At 41.9% G+C, this 20,093-nt stretch overlaps 1 protein-coding gene across 4 annotated transcripts in view; it reads right to left on the bottom strand.

Annotated features, from left to right (window-relative positions):
- The window catches only part of GPC3 (glypican 3), an 883,509-nt gene that overhangs the window by 120,033 nt on the left and 743,383 nt on the right, over positions 1-20,093 (bottom strand). For 3 of the 4 annotated variants that reach the window (XM_029606666.1, XM_029606665.1, XM_029606668.1), the window contains one exon: positions 10,411-10,570. In XM_029606666.1, coding sequence (XP_029462526.1) covers positions 10,411-10,570 — 160 coding nt within the window. The remainder of the gene's footprint in view (positions 1-10,410; positions 10,571-20,093) is intronic. The other variant, XM_029606667.1, reaches the window with a different exon arrangement.

The raw sequence follows: 20,093 nt of genomic DNA, 5'->3' as shown, positions 1-20,093 counted from the left end.
TTCTGGCAACAGATTTCACACCTTAGTAGTGCGATCAGTGAAAAAGTACTTTCTATGGTTTGTTTTGAATCTGCTCTTTGTTAGTTTCATGGCGTGTCCCCTTGTTTCAATATTATTTGGAAGGGTGACCCATCCTTTATCTACCTGTTCTACCACACTGATAATTTTAAAAATTTCTATCGTGTGAGCTTCCAAGCTGAAGGGCTCTAACCTGTGTAGCCTCAAATAGAAACATAGAAGTGATGGCAGAAGAAGACCAAACGGCCCATCCAGTCTGCCCAGCAAGCTTTCACACCTATTTGTTTTCATACTTATCTGTTACTTTGACCGCTGAGGTCAGGGCTCTTATTGGTAACTTTTTGGTTCCAATTCCCTTCCACCCCATCATCGATGCAGACAGCAGTGCTGGAGCTGCATCTAAGTGAAGTATCTAGCTAATTGGTTTGGGGTAGTAACCGCCGTAATAAGCAAGCTACTCCCACGCTTGTTTACCCTGCCTGTGCAATTCAGTCCTTGTTGGTTGTCTGAATATAAATCCTCTTTACATCATTCCCCCCTGCTGTTGAAGCAGTGAGCTGCACTGGATATATATTTCAAGTGAAGTATCAGGCTTAATTGATTCGGGGTAGTAACCGCCGTAATAAGCAAGCTACACCCATGCTTATTTGTTTACCCAGACTATGTAATTCATTCCTTGTTGGAAAGATGTACCATCCCTCTTATCAGTATGGTTTTACTATTATAATTGATATTTGATATTTCTTGATTTTATTGTTTCATGTTTTATGATGAATGCTTTTCCATTGTTGCACTACATATCAGAATCTGGCTTGTTGCAGTTTCTAATTCAATTTTGGTCTGCACATTTGTATTTATACTTTATGGTCTCTTTATTCTGTATTTGGTGAGGGTCAGTCTGTGATCTGCATGTATAACCAAAGTGAGGTGTTCTGCTAGCATATAGTTTCTGTGTAGGGATCTAAAGCAGCCTGATTTATTCTGTTTTCCTAATAGAAGGTATATTGGTATTATAAGGCTTGGTGTAATATTTGCAGTGTTGCCTTTTCATTATAGAGTTATTACTATTAGAGTCTGGCAGATACTGGGGTAGATTTTAGAATGTGTGCCCGCTACCTGGTGCGCACACATGTTCGCCTGATTTTATAACATGCTGAGCCTGCACCGAGCCACGCTGCCTTCCCCTGTTCCAGAGGATTTACACACGTAACCTTTTGAAAATCCGGCCCACTGTGTTTTGGAATGGTAAATTTGCTATAGATTTTAAGTACATTTTTTGTAGGATTTGAATTTTACACAATGTTCATGTTAGTGGAAGGAGACTGTGTTGCTGTTACCGAGGTAACACCAAAATTTGAATATTATTTTTCTATGTTGGGGGGATTTCTGTGAACAGAGGGTATTGTAGAACTTGAGGTGCAGGGTTTATATGCAGATTCTGTGGTATCTTGTTATAGACCCTCAGACTTCACTCCCACATAGACAAAGTTTTACTGATTGATGCTTTTGAATAATTTTAGTGGTACTTTTACTTGGTGGTTGAAACAGGCAAGGGATTTCTTTGTTGCTTAGCAGGCCCTTCTGTCTAGAGATGCCACTGACATGCATGCCCCGCACCTTTCAACAATGGTGCAAAATGTTAGTAGTGGCGCCTCCTGCTTTATGAGCAGGGTTGTTCTCTTTCTCTGCATGGACAGAATTTGGTAAGAGGCTGGTGTGGAAACAGATATTGACCCACTGCCAAGACTGAACTTACAGGGTAAGTTTTTATAGGATTGTTCTGGGAGGGGGAAGGGGAGCTGCTGATTGTGATTGCGTTAATTATCAAAATCAGAGGGGGAGGGGAGATCTGGCTCATGCCCCAGAACTTTTAGGTACCTAGCAACACCTCTGCTACCTGGCTAATACTTTAAATACACTTTTCTTTCAGGAACGTGTCCAAACCCCTTTTAGATACAGCTATGCTAGATACCTATGATCATATCCTCCATCAATGAATTCCGCAGCTTAATTATGGCTTGAATTGAAAAAAAAACAACTTTCTCCAGTTTGATTTAAATCTGCTGCTTGATAGTTCCAGGGAGAGTCCTGATTTTGAACTATCTGAAAGTTAATAACTGCTCTCTGTTTATCTGTTTTACTTCATGATTATATAAACCCCTATCCTATTCCATCTCAGTCATTTTATGACTAAGCTTTGTAATGATCTAAACAGTTACTAAAACTAGAGTGGCTGTTGTCTTCTTAGACAGTTGCTGGCCACCACCAATCTGCCAGCATCAACCTGGTTGGTTTCTAGAGAAACCCATGTGGCTACCCTATGCTCCCTTTATCAATGTCTTGTTTTCTCCTTATCATCTCTTCCTTTGGGCCTGATTTTCAAACGCATTTACATGTGAAAAACTGGGTTTTATACATGTAAATGCACTTTACCCGTGTAAATGGGCTTTAAAAAATTGCTACAATATGTGCCATTGAATCGTCCATAGGATTTACTCATGTAAGTGCACTTTAAGTTCGGAAATGGAATTTGAAAATTGTTACAATCATATGATACATTTACACATGTAGCCTATTTGACTATACTCTCAAGGGAGTGAAGGAAGAGGTTATTTGCAATCCTGCAACCTTCTAATCTTGTTTGTACCACCATCCTCTGTATCTGTCCCAAGGATGATTTAATTGTGTCACAGCACTGGTTTCTACCACCTCTGCTGATAAATTGTTTCAGCCATCTTCCACCCTCCCAGTAAAGAAACATTTTCTCATATTACTTTGAACCTTCTTCCTTGCAATTTCAGATCATGGCCCCCATGTCCTTGAATTTTCTTGTTTATGCAAAATTTCATCTTCTCACACTTTATTGAAGCTTGCAAATATTTGAATGTTTTTATCATTTCCCCCATGCCCTTCTTTCCTCCACTGAGTACATTTTGAGAGTCTTAAGCATCTCATTGTAGAATGCGTGTTGCATGTTTTGCATTATTTTGGTTGCCCTTGTCTGAACCGCTTGGTTCCTCTCAGCGTCTTTATGAAGGTATGCTTCAGAACTGAACAGAGTACTCAACAGGGGTCTCTAAGGCAGTTATATAAAGACACATTTTACTTCCTTTTTCCCTTCTGATACCTCTACTTATGTAACCGAGTGTACTGCTAGCTTTTCCAGTTGCTTTATTATATTGGTTGCCTTGAGATCACCTGAGATGATTACATTTATATCTGTTTCTTATTTGACAATTTATTGTTCTTATCCTTCAAACTGATAAGTGCTTAATGGATTGTGTCCCAAATGCATAATTTTACATGTCTAGCAATGAAGGCCATTTGCCAAACCTTTGACCATTCTTCCAGTTTTTTCCCCAAGGTGGTTTACTTTGTTAATAGATTTTTGCATCAATTTCAAACAAACTTTTTTTTCCCTCAAGTTCCTCAGCAATCTCATTAATAAAAATATATATCACCATAAAATAACCTGTCCCAATACAGAGTTCAAGATTTATGACCATTTGAAGAATTTTTAGTCATTGATTAATTGAAATTTGCAGACCTGATATACATTCATCTGGTTTGAAAGTAACTTGAAATCCTTTGAGGCATCTTCTTGATTTGTGGTTAAACCTTTCAAAAAACCAACAAAATAATGCTGCAAGATGAGTTTTTGAGATGATATGAATCTTTTCTTCAAATGGGACATATAAGCTCTTGAACACTCAGATATTACAGCATTATTATGGTTGGAACTTTGAAAGGTATCACAACCTACTAAGACTCAAACTAATAAAGAGCCAAGAGGATGACTAATGAGGTTCCAAGCTCCCTCTTCTTTGCCAATCACTAGCTGAATGCCACTTTGGAAGCACCCACTTGGACATTAAGGGCATGGTGAACAGAAGAGAGAGACTGTGGCTTTAGGGACAATTTCCATAATTCCCAATTAATTTAACAGAAACCACATGTTGTTCTAACCCAGCTGATATACAGTGTAATTTCACTATACGTTCGGCACACTGTCTAATATAGTATGGTGATGTCACTGGTTCATGAATTCTCAGTGATGGAAATAAACCCAGAAGTATCTCTGCTGCTAAAAAAAAAAATGTATGTCTCTTATGAAAGTAGTTGGGCAGTTTCAGTTTCAAATTCTTATCCTGAAGTTTCTTTGCCAGACTCTCCATCAACTACTTACTGTCACAGTTCTCTTCAGTGATCAGGATACTTTTACATCTTTCGAAAATGTTCCCATCATTGTTTCTATCGCCATTAATCTTTACCGTATTGCATCATTTGCCTACCAGCAGGTATTTGAAAGCATATGACAAGCTTAAAGAACAAAGCCTAGGGCATCATCTACCAAGCTGAGAAAACGTCATTGTATCAACTGACTATACTGAACAGCAAGAGTTGGAGGTGGAGGTGGAGGGGGGGGGGGGGGGGGGTAGGATCAGGTTTGGGGGATGGTGCAAAAAAAGCATACCTTCTCGTTTTTGCCCTGTTTGGTCAGAAAATGATGTTCTGGGGTTTGTTTTTCTCATCTGTTATACTGTTTGACAATTATTTTAAATAGTCTAATTTCAATACATACCTTATTATTATTATTATGTTACATATTACATATTTCTCCTTTATTAAACAATTTCTCTGTTATTGCAATTTTATTCTTTTAACCCAGACATGAACTAGACAATGTAAAAATCAATATGGCACCTTTGGTAACCTTCCAAATTTAGGGCCTCATTTTCCAAAGCTATCGCAGGCCTGCGCTACTGAAATCGGGGCGGATGTTGGCGGAACGTTTCTCTCTAAGTTATTCCCAATAACATGGAATTGACTCCATTGTTAACTGATTTTCACAGAAGTATTTGCATGTCTCTTGAGACACTGTCTGCAATAATATATTCATAGCAGAAAATCCCCAATTAAGTTATATATCTTGACTTTGTCTAATATTACTCTTCTCAATAATATTACTCTTATTAATATTTCTCAATAATATTAATTAATATTACTCAATAATATTACTCAATATTATTATTATAATAATATTACTCAATAATATTATTAATATTACTCAATAATATTACTCTTCTCAATACCTAGACCCAAGAAAAAAGGAGGAGGCCTCCTACTTGCCGCAAAAAAACAACTGGGCCTAACCCTACAACTGTCATACTCCACTACAAAACTCGAATTCTCCCTGTTCAAATCTCAACAACTGCAAATAAGCCTCATCTACGCTACACCAGGAACTCTAGACGCTAACCCCTCTCCATTAATAGAGCTGATAGCCAAACACCTCAACTCAGACAAACCGACCATTATCCTTGGAGACTTCAACTTACACGTCGACTCCGAACTTCAATCCACAAACTGCGAAACCTTCCTTTCCTCCCTCAATCACCTGGGATTCACACAAATAGTCAGCGGTCCCACACACAAGGCAGGACACACATTAGATCTCATCTTTATCAACGACAGCTTATCCATCCACGCCAATCCCTCCTGTACACCAGTCCCTTGGTCAGATCACCAGATCATCGACACAACCCTCAAAATGAAAAACACACTACCCCCAACCACTACCAAAACCACTATTCATTTTAGGAAACCATGCCCACTGGACCTACTTAACGAACAATGCACCAAAGAACTCAACCAACTAGACCTCTCTGACGCCAGCACAGCCACCACCTCATGGATCAAACTCACTAACAAAATAGCAGATCAACTCTGCCCAATCTCCTCCAAAGTAATACAACCTGCACGTGACAACAGAAAACCGTGGTTCACCCAGGAACTCAAATCCCTGAAACAAAAACTACGAAATAAAGAACATAGCTGGAGAAAAAACCCTTCACTTACAGCTCCTCTGGACTACAAAGCCACCCTCAACACCTACAGAATGCCATCCACAAAACAAAGAAAGACTTCTATGCAAAAAGAATTCACAATTTCATCTTTGACTCTAAGGCTCTATTCTCCTATGTTTCATCTCTTACCAAACCAACGCCCCCATCCATTCCAGACCACCTAACGCTCAACAAGGCCAACGAACTTGCCACCTACATTAAGACAAAAATCTCCAACCTTACCCGCTCCCTTACAACCTACAACTCTCCACCAACACCTCTTAGCACATACCAACTCATTCAGAATTCTAGCCTAGAGTCATTCGAACCCACATCCGCCATGGAGATCGAAAACATACTCAAGAAAATCAAACCATCCGCACATCCCTCTGACCCACTTCCAACAAATTTGCTCACCGCCATCCCAAACATCGTCGCTAAACCCATTGCGGATATCATCAATATCTCCTTAGCCCAAGGCACAGTACCTAATCAGTTAAAACTAGCAATTCTTAAACCACTACTGAAAAAACCAAACGCCTCACCTACAGACCCAGCTAACTTCAGACCCATTGCAAACCTACCCCTGATTGCCAAACTGATGGAAAAAGCTGTCAACAAACAACTTTCCGAATACCTCGAAGATCACAACATCCTTTCTCCCGCTCAACACGGCTTTCGAAAATCCTTAAGCACAGAGTCCCTTCTGCTTTCTCTCACGGACACCATACTTTTGAACCTGGAGAAAAAACAATCATACCTACTAGTTCTTCTAGATTTATCCTCAGCTTTCGACACAGTAAATCACGCACAACTCATAGACCAACTAGCAAACATAGGAATCAAAGGTACTGCACTCAGTTGGTTTAAGTCGTTCTTGTCCAACAGGTTCTACAAAGTCAGAATAAACAACAAGGAATCTGAGCCTATCCTATCAGACCAAGGTGTACCACAAGGTTCATCCCTCTCTCCCACCCTGTTTAACATTTACCTCCTCCCCCTCTGCCATCTGCTATCAAAACTCAAGCTTACTCACTACCTCTACGCAGACGACATCCAGATCCTCATCCCTATCACAGAATCTATTCAAAAAACCTTCACTTACTGAAAGGACTGCCTACAACCAATCAAACAACTACTCTCCAACCTTAACTTGGTTTTAAACTCCAGCAAAACAGAGATGCTACTTATTTCACACGACCCACGTATCCACTCATCAAGCCCTTCGCAATCCACCACCTTAAATATGGATCTCTCCTCAGACGTCAGGGATCTAGGAGCATGGCTTGACAACCAACTAAACTTAAAAAAATTTATAAATATCACCACCAAGGACTGCTTTACAAATTACAAGTCCGCAAAAAGTTAAAACCACTTCTCCACTTCAATGACTTTCGACTAGTTCTACAATCCATCATCTTTTCTAAACTCGACTACTGCAATGCAATCCTACTCGGCCTCCCCGCCAACAGCATCAAGCCTCTACAGATGGTACAGAACGCCGCAGCCAGAATCCTAACAAACACCAATAAAAGAGACCATATCACCCCCATACTCAACAACCTTCACTGGCTACCCATCAAACAGAGAATCCTATTCAAAACCCTCACCATTATTCATAAAGCAATACACAACATCGCACCTATCACTCTCAAGACTCAACTTCGTCCACACTCATCCTCCAGACCCATCAGAAGCGCCTACAAAGGCACATTATTCGCCCCTCCAGCAAAGACATTACTAAGGAAAAGAGCACTCTCAACTGCAGGACCCCACCAATGGAACGCTCTCCCCCCAGACTTACGCCTCGAACCCAGTCTCCCAGAGTTCAAAAAAAAGTTAAAAACCTGGCTCTTCAGGCAAGCTTTCCCATTTCCAGAATGTAACTAGGTTCCTTTTTCTGACTCATTTTCAGGTCCCCTGACCCCTCTTGTCCAAGATCCCTCACTCCCACCCCCCCATGACACAATCCATCCACCTGCCTTCCTTCCCCCTGCCACCCCCACCTCCTTTCTTGATAACCGCACCTGCAAACCTATGTTAACTTGTATTTATTGTCATTAATACCAATACGATATATATTTATTTAATACGTTACTTATTTACTCTCAAGTTATTTAATTGTCATTTAATACATATACTATATATATATATATTTATTTAATACTATACTTTTTATTCTCAAGTTATATTTTATTTTATTTTATCATTCTGCTATTATCATACTCAGGGGCGGATTTTCAGAGCCCTGCTCGCCTAAATCCGCCCAAAACCGGGCGGATTTAGGCGAGCAGGGCCCTGTGCGCCGGTGAACCTATTTTACATAGGCCTACCGGCGCGCGCAGAGCCCCGGGACTCGCGTATGTCCCGGGGTTCTCCGAGGGGGGCGTGTCGGGGGCGGGCCCGGTCGTCGCGGCGTTTCGGGGGCGTGTCGGCAGCGTTTTGGGGGCGGGTACGGGGCGTGGCTACGGCCCGGGGCGGTCCGGGGGCGTGGCCGCGCCCTCCGTACCCGCCCCCAGGTCGCGGCCCGGCGCTCAGGACGCCCGCTGGCGCGCGGGGATTTACTTCTCCCTCCGGGAGGCGTAAATCCCCGGAGAAAGGTAAGGGGGGGTGTAGACAGGGCCGGGCGGGTGGGTTAGATAGAGGAAGGGAGGGGAAGATGAGGGGAGGGCGTTAGAGGATTCCCTCCAAGGCCGCTCCGATTTCGGAGCGGCCTTGGAGGGAACGGGGGTAGGCAGCGCGGCTCAGTGCGCGCCGGCTATACAGAATTCATAGCCTTGCGTGCGCCGACCCAGGATTTTAGTGGATACATGCGGCTCCGCGCGTATCTACTAAAATCCAGCGTACTTTTGCTGGCGCCTGATGCGCCAACAAAAGTACGCCTATTCGCGGTTTTTTAAAATCTACCCCTCAATGTTTAATGTCGTTAAGTTACAGAATACGGAATCTCTCTGTTTCACTCGTTAAATGCAATGTTTAACTCGTTAATTGTATAAAATACGGAAACGTACTGTTCATTGTTCCATGTAAAAAGCCCCGGTCGGACCTTTCAGACCAGGGTAACATCGTTCCATGTAAACTGGATTGATTTGTATCCAATACAGGAATTTCGGTATATAAAAATTAAAAATAAATAAATAAATAAATATAAATTACATTGCGCTATTAATTCAAAATGTGACATTCTTTAACGGAATCTATTTTGGCTTAATGCTAAAACATTAGTAAACATAGCCAATAGTTATTGCAATATACTAATAGACAGGATTTTACTATGCATCCCACTACCAGGGATCTCTATACTATATGGCCACACTATATTTGAGTCCTTATTTGAATACTGGATTGTATTCTGTATTGCATCTGTGATGTACCATTTGCAGATTTTAGTGATCCAAAGGCATATTCGTCCTTGACAAAACTGGCTTCTTGAACATGGTCATATTTTGGCTTGGGCCAATATAAGGCTTATCCAAAAGTCTTCTTGTACACGAGCCAATGAGAATACAAAGCTCCTGCCTTCCCATGTTAACATCTGAAAAAGATAGCTATATAGTCCCAAAAGCTCAACTACAAAACATCAATACAGAATTTTTATGTTGGTTCATTAAAAACAAATCACAGCCTGGCATGAGCTCAAATTTTCATGAAATCTGCCAAGATTATTACAATAGAAATGACTATTTCTTTACAAATGTAGTGCAGCAGCAAAGAGCTGTACATTAGATATAGGTTGATAGAAAACCAAAGATGAATCGAGTCCAACCTTTTTATTGCCAAAATGATCTCTCTGTTTGGTAATCCATAGGAAAGCAAAAGAATCCATCTGCAGCCAGAAGAACAGTAAAATAAATTCCTTCCTCAACTCAAATATAGTATATATTGATCAGCAAAGACATTCCAGCTGCAGCAAGAGATTTAGCTGCTGCTCATCAGGCACTAACTCAGTAGGGTGGACCAACCTTCTTGTTTTAATTTACATTTAATTGCAACTTTAGCACAAAGAAAATGTAAAGGTAAAGGAGCAAAATAGTAAGTTTCCTGTTTCTCAGAACATGCAGAAAAACTGAAATTAAAATTCTGTGCCAATTTAATTTGAAGTGCAAAACTTCTACAGCTATCTGCTCACTTTTCCAAGCTGTTTTACTTTTATCATCTTCTGCTGTATGACAGTACAATATATACAAAATGAACCAATAAACCTGGCCAAGCCTGCTGAGCTCCACTTGTCTGGTACTGCAGCATGGCCTACCAATGCTCTAACGACTTCAGATTAATGGGAAAAAAAGAAAAATCAGCACACAATCTAAAGATAATGCAAGACCACAGAAACTGCAAAAGTTGTATCAGGAAAAGAAAATGATTTTAAAAAAATATCTTTCTCCATATGGAATTGAAGGTGCCCTTATGGCATTGAAATAATATAATAATATACATTCAGTGTCTTTAAACAAATAAATAAACAAGAAAACACATTCAATGGTTAAGAGCAAGTATTTGAACTTTCCAAGCAAGAAGCCAAAATGAAGGTCATTTTTCTTGTCACCTGCTAAAAATCGGAGTTGATTCTTAACTCTTAATCCTCCAGTTCCAGAGCCCCCACCAACACAGTCGTCTTCATCATCACAGTCTCCACTCCCAGCTTCATCCTCGTCCACATTTCCCTCAGCATTTTTATACCTCGGTAATGACATTCTCTTTAGCAGCTGAAAGACAAAAGCAACACACGATTCCCTTTTTTTAATGTCATCCAGTACTTCAACTAATTTCAAATTTCCATATCACGGAGGAATCATTCACAATCATGTAAGGGTGATTTACAAAAACTGTGCTAAAATATATGTGCACTCGAGTATCAGAAGCAAGATTTCCATTAATTATCCATTACATTTAAACACTACATTCTCCTAATCCTTCTTTTTTGTTTTAAAATTACTTACAGATATAACAGAAGGAAAGTGACAACTTAAACTCACGTTGGGTTTGAATTACTATGGCTTTTGTTTTCTCCCACTACGTCTATGTGGGAAAAAAAAAAAAGCTTTATATATCAAGATCTTTATGGGAAAATCAAGGGACAGACCACTGAAACGTTGGATTATCAAACTAAGGGCGTTATTTTCTAAAGCTTTATTGCATGCGTTAGGGCCCTAACGCACGCGATAAGGCCATATTGCATGCGAAAAGGGTCTTTTTGCAAGCAATATAATGCAAATTAGGGGAGGGGAGGAGTCCGGGAAAGGAGGGGAGGAGTCGGCGGTGGCTTTGCTGCTGGCGATAATGTTATTAACATTATTGTCGGCAGTAGCACACCAAATAGCAATACCTTTCATGGTGGCGCTATTTGGTGCGAAAGCCGGCAGCTGGCGCACTGCCGTGGTGCGAAGGCTGCGGGCTTTCACAGGCCCGCCTCCCGTTTCACAGGATTCATCGTTCTGCAAAGAATGATGAATCCAGGCCTAAAATCTAATTATCAGAGATTTGTTGTTTGCTTTTTTACAGAAACAAATATTTGTATTCATTATGGATGAAGCATGTACATCAGAGAATGGAAGGATTTATAGTTTGCTTTGTACCAGTAATGTACTAGCAGAGGATCATTGTAGCCTTGCCTACTTCAATTATTATTTCTGAAACCTAGGGGTAGTAGTTCTGGCTTACGTCTTAGTGAATGATACATTCTGTGGACCTGTTGCATCCGCTGGTGCTAGACGGTTTCACCCCGTTGCCTCACCTTGTTCACGGCTCCTCCCGCTTCCCTTGGGAAAATGGCTACCGCCACGTCTACAAGCCGACCTCTCCGGCGTCCCTGGAATGGCTATAGTGCTGCCTCCCACCATGCTCCTCCCAAGGGCATACTAGGGTGTGCGCGCACACGCCACCCACGTCTTTATTCCAGCATTGGCGTGAACCTCGGGGGCGTTCCCCTCTTCTGACGTCACGCCATCCGGGTATATAGCCTGTACTAAGTTGCTAGCTCGTTGAGATGGCAAAGGATTGGTTTCGGCTGGTCTAAACTACTCTGCCACTTCTGTGCTGCCGCTGGAAGCTCTCTCTCTGCCCTTCGGGGTATTGCTAACCTGGGTACCTGCTCCTCGGGGGTCCTCTGCTTTATTTCAGGTGCCTTACAGAGATCAGGTACTCACTCCTCGAGGGCCTGCTCTCCCTGCCTCGGTGCCTGTACCATCTTCTTCAACCTGGTGGAATCGCATACCTACAGCAACCATCTAGTGAGTAATAGAACCAGTGGCATAGCCACGGGTGGGCCTGGGTGGGCAGCTGCCCACCCAATTTAGACCCAGGCCCACCCAACTGGCACCGGAACTGCAAGGCTGTCGTGGGATCCCATCCCCGCGACAGCGAACAGGAGAACCCATGCCTGGCGCACCATCATGGCACGCATGGGGAAGCAGTGCTGCGGCCATATGGCCAACAGATCTTCCTGTTTGGGGGGGAGCAGAAGCGCCATGCATAGCTTCCATTTCCTCCCCCCAAAGCAGGATGATCAGCTGGCCTCTCCTGCTGCCACCGGCCTCCTGCTATCTTCGGGCCATTCGGCCCACCGATCTTCCTGTTTGGAACAGGGGGAGCTGAAGCACAGGGCACAATTTCCACTTCCTCCCCCTCACCCCCCCCCCTCAAGCAGGAAGATCGGTGGGCCGTACAGCCCAAAGATAGCAAGAGGCCGGTGGCAGCAGGAGAGGCCAGCTGATCTTCTTGCTCTGGGGGGAGGAAGCGGAAGCTGTGCACGCGCTTGAATGCGTATGTGTGGGTGAGAATGGGAGCCTGAGTGTGTGTGTGTGTGGGTGAAAATTGGAGCCTGGGTGTGTGTGTGGGTGAGAATGGAAACTTGAATATGTGGGTGAGAATGGGAGCCTGGGTTTATGTGTGGGTGAGAATGGGAGCTTGAATGTGTGTATATATGGGTGAGAATGGGAGCCTGGGTTTGTGTGAGGGTGAGAATGGGAGCTTGAATATGTGGGTGAGAATGGGAGCTTGAATGTGTGTATATTTGGGTGAGAATGAGAGTCTGGGTTTGTGTATGTGGGTGAGAATGGGTGCTTGAATATGTGTATGTGTGGGTAAGAATGGGACCTTAAATGTGTGTATGTGTGGGTGAGACTGGGAGCATGGGTTTGTGGGTGAGAATGAGAGTTTGGGTTTATGTCTGTGGGTAAGAATGGGTGCCTGGATATGCGTCTGTGTGTGCATAAGAATATAAGCCTGGGGAGGGGTGAGAAAGTGAGAGCTTGTATGTGTGTCTGCAGAGAATGTGAGCTTGTGTGTGTGTGAGGGGAGAGCATATGAGAGTGAGAGTGTGAGTGTGCGAGGGGGAGTCTGTGAGAGAAAGCATGTATGTGTGTGTAATGGGAAAAAGAGACCAGGACCAACTGATTAGAAAAATACAAAGATCAGACAACAAAGGTAAAAAAAAAAAATTATTTTGAGATGTTAGCAATTTACCGTATTTTCCGGCGTATAAGACGAGTTTTTAACCCCTGAAAATCTTCTCAAAAGTCGGGGGTCGTCTTATACGCCGGGGGTCATCTTATAGGGTGAATAATTACCACATTTTTAGCTTTATAAGACGCACTTTTTTCCCCCAAACGTGGGGGGAAAATGTCTGCGTCTTATGGAGCGAATATAAAAAAAAATAAAAATCTAACAAAACCCCCCACCCTCCTGACCCCCCCTCAGACCTGCCAAATTAATTTACTACAACCCCCCCCCCAAGACCTGCCAAAAGTCCCTGGTGGTCCAGCGGGGGTCCAGCGATCTTCTGGACTTGGGCCGTCTGCTGCCAGCAATCAAAATGGCGCCAACGGCCCTTTGCCCTTACTATGTCACTGGGGTCGACCAATGTCACAGGAGCTACCGCTGCCATTGGTCGACCCCAGTGACATAGTAAGGGCAAAGGGCCGTCGGTGCCATTTTGATTGCTGGCAGCTGACGGCCCAAGTCCAGAAGATCGCTCCCGGACCGCTTCTGGACCCCCGCTGGACCACCAGGGACTTTTGGCAGGACTTGGAGGGGTCAGGAGGGTGGGGGGTTGTAGAAAACTAATTTGGCAGATCTTGTGGAGGGGTCAGGAGGGTGGGGGGTTGTATTTAATTAATTTGGCAGGTTTTGGAGGGGTCAGGAGGGTGGGGGTTGTAATTAATTTGGCAGCTTTTGGAGGGGTCAGGAGGGTGGGGGGTTGAATTTAATTTGGCAGGTCTTGGAGGGGTCAGGAAGGTGGGGGTTGTATTTAATTAATTTGGCAGGTCTTTGGGGGGTCAGGAGGGTGGGGGTTGTATTTAATTAATTTGGCAGGTCTTGGGGGGGTCAGGAGGGTGGGGGAAGCTGAGGGATTAGTTTTAAAGGGTCGGGGTGGGTTTTTTGTTTATCGGCTCGGGCGCAGCTGATTAAAAAAAAACCCGATCGGGCCGGACGAAAAAAAAACACGATGTGAATCGGAACCGGAATCAGAACCGATTCCGGTTCCAATTCACATCTCTATCACTGGTACCTCCTTCTCTGCCTCTCAGATCTCGCACATGCACGTCTGCGCCGCTTCACTGCAGTCCTCAGGAGCAAGATCTGAGAGGCAGAGAAGGAGGGACCTGTAATAGGATACAAGGGTGGGCCAGAGGGATGCTTTACCGCTCTGATAGTCTTGGAGACAGGGAGGGCTGGGCAAGCAGGGAGAGCTGACCAATCCAAGCAGGATTTGTATACAATAACCAGCCAATCACCGGTAAGGTACATCGCTTGTCGTGATTGGCTGGTTGTTGTATACTGGGTACCACATACAGTATGGTTATGTAGTGACAGAGAAGGGTAGTCTTATACGGCGAGTATATCCCAAACTCTATATTTTAACTGGAAAAGTTGGGGGTCATCTTATACGCCGGAAAATACGGTAAATATAAGCAACACAACCACTCTCTCAAAATTTATGGACAGGTAGTAGTGTATAAAATCGTAATAATAAGAAGGCTAAAGTACCACAAATCACCGGGAATTACGTTTTTTTTGTATCATTAAGTAGACCTCATACATAGGCATAGATATGAATGCTATTCAGCATAACGTTTTACACCAGTAGTATAATCATGGGTCAAAAATGAATTTTATATGCTTAATGAATCCAAAGTGAAAAGAATTCAAAGTTGATGTAGCATGACATTTCCCATTGTATTAATTGTTACAGAATTTCTTAACGCATCATAGTATTGACAACATTCAATTTTTTAAGATAATGTAGCTACTTAGCTTTTTTTGCATGTGAAGAAATGCCTGAGAGTTAAAGATGTTACAAGGCTCGAGGTGTACTAGCCCGATACTGACCGTGTTTCGGCGTCTGCCTTCATCAAGGGGCTGAATGTATGTGAGATGATTTTTGCGGCATTTTCACCAACATGGAAGTAATGCGTAAGTAATTATCTTAAGAAATTGAATGTTGTCAATCCTATGATGCGTTAAGAAATTCTGCAACAATGAATACAATGAGAAATGTCATGCTACATCAACTTTGAATTCTTTTCACTTTGGATTCATTAAGCATATAAAATTCATTTCTGACCCATGATTATACTACTGGTGTAAAAAGTTATGCTGAATAGCATTCACATCTACGCCTATGTATGAATCTACTTAATGATACAAAAAAACGTAATTCACTGTGATTTGTTTTGTTGATAATCTGTGGTACTTTAGCCTTATTATTATGAGCAATTTAAATATGTCATTTTTGGGAATGTGCATTTCTTATATTTTTGTATTTTGCTCTTTCTTAAGTATTCCACTGTTCAGAAATTTTAGTTTCTCAGGCTTTCTATTTTGGTTTTATTTGCATGTTTCTGTTTCTCTGTTTCTAATTTATAGTCTCTTATTTCTATATTAGGTAAGGGTCAGTCTCAGTTTTGCCTGTTTGTGACAGAAATGCAGTATTTCTAGCATATAGTTTCTCTGTAATAGTAGACCAGCTTGTTCTGTTATTCCAGTAGGTGATGTATTAATGTTCTAGGGCCTGGTGTAGTATTTGCATTGCAGCTTTTTTCATAAGGTTGCTGTTATTTGAATCCTGAGAGTCAGTGCTGTGACTCTATAGCAAGGTTTTAGATGCCTCTTTCTTTGCAAGAGTTTGTGTTACTTCACAAAATAGCAGTGGAGGGTTATTTTTTGCTGAGGTGACACCAGAATTTGAATTTTTTTTTTCATATTAGTTGTAATGTGAATTGCCCTAGCTCTGTGCTGCACCTGTTCTGATGATTAATTATATTTTATTGTATTTATGAAGATTTCTGGTTTTCTGCAAAGATGGTTCATGAAAGAATACACTAATTTTTGTTTTATTACATGATTGGATCTGATTGTTTTCTATACTTGTGCATTTATAAACTGCAATAAATATAAAATAAATTCTGATTAATAAGGAATTTTTAATGCTTGAAATAATTGAAGTCAATTATTTTAAAGTTTCATACATGATGCATAATGGCTGTTGCAAATTACTTAGAAAGCCATTCTAGGGTGCAGTATATGGCATTATTTATCAGTAAGAAAACAATTAGTAGTCCTGCATGCCTACAGCCCACCCAAAAAATCAATTCTGGCTACGCCACTGAATCTAACTCTCAGTCTATCACATCCACAGTACTGCCTTGCTAGGAAACCTGCACCGGAATTCCCCTATACCAACGGGGTGAGAAGGGTCCCCTCTGCCGAGGGTCCTGAGACTGCTACATCCAGACTACCTCACTACTGCCACCTCTGGTGGTACACTTCAAGCTGTCTAATAAAGAACTAACTGTGTTTGTGCATCTGCATTTAGCCCAGTACTGTGACGCCTCATGGGGCTCCTCCCCATGGGCGTGGTCATCTGCCACAGTACCCAAGGATCCACCTAAACACCACTTAACCGTAACAGGACCTGTCCACTAAGTCTTTCCCCATAGATACAAAATGGCAAAAGCCCTTTGGTATATCAGGCCCAGAGCTGAGTCATATTGGACTCTACCTTTTTTTTTTTTTTTTTGACGGTAATAGACTGAAATATTTAAATATATAAAACATTTTTAAAAAGCATGGAATGCGCAGTCTACCATGTTTCTTTTCTCCCTTTTGCCCAGAATGAGTCCAGCGTTAAGTTACTAGTATTTTGGATGAAAGAAGCTGTGCTGCTGTTAGCCATCTTTTGAGTGAAATTTGTACTAATGAAAGGTGCCAGATTAACAGTGGCAAACATCTTAAATTTTTCCACATGGGATGTGGCAGCTCAAGCTTTACAATAGCGCTTTAACAATATGCCTCAAAACTGCTCTGGAAGGTTCCCCCCGAGGGTGACAAGAGAAATTCATTCTCTGCGCTTACTCAGTCTTTGGTCTGTCTGTCAAATTGTGATTCTTTTTTAGTGATATGGACACCTTGCTACTGGAAACTAGATCAAATTTACAAATTTAAATACTGCTTTTCCAGATTGAAAATCTGCTCAAAGTGATGTACAGCTAAAACAAATAAATGTTTTAAAGAAAAGATATAAAATATCTACTACAGATTGTGACCATCAAACAATATTCAGATGGTGATGGCTTCTAGTCACTATCAACTTGATTCAAATTTGACCAGTTACCTACAGGTGAAGACTGTGCCAGTCCACAAAGTCATCCAGTTCCATTATGAGTAGGGCTTCTGATTCTAGGGGTTTATAAACTGCAAATTTAAGTGTTTATTCCTAGCTAATTTGGTGTTTTTGGAAGGACTGAACATCACGGTACCAAAATTGCTTCCAGAAAATGTTTTCAAAAAGTCATACAAGTGAAACTCCATATTAAAATGACCACAACTTTGAAAATAACAGTTCTAATGTTTTGATGTAAAAAAAAAAAAAGAACCTTCATCAGGAATTAGCATACTTAAGGAACACAAGAGTGAATACTGGTCCTGGCAGATGGACAATTGTTTGGTATAGGATAGTCAGTTTAGTTTTGTATTACTATGCTATACTATGGAGGAGTGACCTAGTGGTTAGAGCAGAGGGCTGAGAACAAGGGAAGCCAGCATTCAAATCCTGCTTTTCCCGCTGATGATTCTTATGACCTTTGGCAAGTCATGTTGTTCTCTCTTGCCTAAGGTACCAATTTATTATAAGCCATCTTGGACAGGTACCTACCTACAGTATTGGCTTTAAGCATGGGCTAGGAAAGTTGAATTATCAAATCCATTCTTGGTGTTTGAACTCTTTTGTGCAAAAACAGTGAGGTAACATTGTGGGAAATTGGGACAAAGTCTGTGAGTACTTTTTATCTATGAACTTTTTTATTTTAAAATATTTATAACCTACCTGTAGTATTAAGTTAAGTTAGTTAAGTTACAATAAACACTAAAACAATCATATCTATCGTTTACCTGTGTGAATTTTAATAACCTTTCCTTTCTCTTCCTTCTCAGCCAAGTTCTTATCACCCTGTTATATGTAACTGCCTTTTCAACACCATTGTTATAGTTATGTTTACTATGCACCCCTGTTTTATGTGAACCAGCACGATGTGACTGCTGTCTCGAATGCCGGTATATAAAAATCTGAAATAAATAAATAAAATAAATAAATATCAAAACAATAAAAACTACAGATAACATTGGGAGGGTCAGACAGGTATCAGTACCTTTAACACCCATAAGAATGGACTTTCTGCTCCAAGTTTCAAAGACTTAAGCAGGTGTATACTTTCCTTTCAAACTTGCTGTGGGTGCAAAGTACCTGTAGACTTTTGCACCACCTTTTTGTGTGGCTACATTTTCTACAAGAAAATAATGTGCATAGATGTGAAAATACAATCTATGTGCAAAGCTTTCCAATCTCAACAAAAATACTCCCCAAGGAAGTGGGAAGAGATTTTCAGATATCCAATTTATACACATAAATGGCTTTGAAAACTCTCCTCATTAAGGGCCGATGTTAAAAGCCGAGTGTTAAAACTGTGTGCCGAAATTCAGCGCATGGTTTCTTAATGCATGAGTTAATTGTTGTTTTACTTTTAACATACTGGGAGTTAAAAAATGCACACAAACCAGGAAAAGTGTGCAAAGAAAAGGCTTCAAGCATAGAAAGCAGAGTTGCTTACCTATAACAAGTGTTCTCCGAGGACAGCAGGATGTTAGTCCTCACACATGGGTGACATCATTGGATGGAGCTCCGGTCTGGAACTTTGATCTCAAAGATTCTAGAACTTTCAAACATGCCCTACTGAGCATGTGCAGCTGTAGTTATCACCCTGCCCCCTAGGCAGAGTCCCTCAGTCCATGATATAGCCCTTATAAGGAGAAACCAACTCCCAGGGAAGGCGGATGGGTTTCATGAGGACTAATCCGCTGTCCTCGGAGAACACCTGTTACAGGTAAGCAACTCTACTTTCTCCGAGAACAAGCAGGATGGTAGTCCTCACACATGGATAATTCGTAAGCTATAGGTTGTCTGAGTAGGACAAAGTGGAAACCATGCAGTATTGAAAGCATCATCTCTCTCCCTTTGCCTGTGAGGCAGCCGACCTGCAAAGAAGTCTAGGTGGGAAAGAGTTGGGTTCTATAAAACAAAAACCTTAGAATAGACAGATACAAAACCCCGATGTGTAACAGAGACACCTAAGGCAGGGGAGTGATGTGAGTGCCAGCAAGAAACATAGTCCACATCACGGAAAACATTACCTGCAGGGTTTCAGATCAGTAAACCCTGATGACGACAGTAGGTCCAGGAAAAGTCTAGAGATGTAAACAAGAGGAGGACACTTGGACGAAGACGTCATAGTTTCCTTCAGTGTTCCAAGACAACTGACAACCCAGCTGGAGCCCAAGAGCTCCCCAGAAAGAAACTGTGGTCCACTGGCATCTGAAGGACAGGGTGCATCTGCAGAAGTGCACCTATGATTGGTTGATAGGCACAATGGGCAGAAAAACCCAAGCAATGCTTGGAAGAATAATCAGCAATAACGGCAGGGTCTATGACAGACTCTATGTGCCAAAATACCATAGCTGACCATGCAGGACAGCATCAAGAGTTTCAGGGGATGAAAGGCAATCCCTGAATGGGACTACTAGACCAGACCCACAAGCAGGGAGATAAGTTAGGTCTGAAGCTCACCCACATTGCACCATGTCAAGGACAGGGCTATCCATCCTGTCTACAGGATAGTTCAGGTGAGCAGGAAGGCACTTTCCACAATCTAGAGAAGTGAGAAAAGCTAAAGGCAG

The sequence above is a fragment of the Rhinatrema bivittatum genome, chromosome 6, assembly GCF_901001135.1.
Source record: "Rhinatrema bivittatum chromosome 6, aRhiBiv1.1, whole genome shotgun sequence".
Taxonomy (NCBI): domain Eukaryota; kingdom Metazoa; phylum Chordata; class Amphibia; order Gymnophiona; family Rhinatrematidae; genus Rhinatrema; species Rhinatrema bivittatum.
Note: the sequence above shows the minus strand (reverse complement) of the source record. Positions and strands in the feature narration are given on the sequence as shown.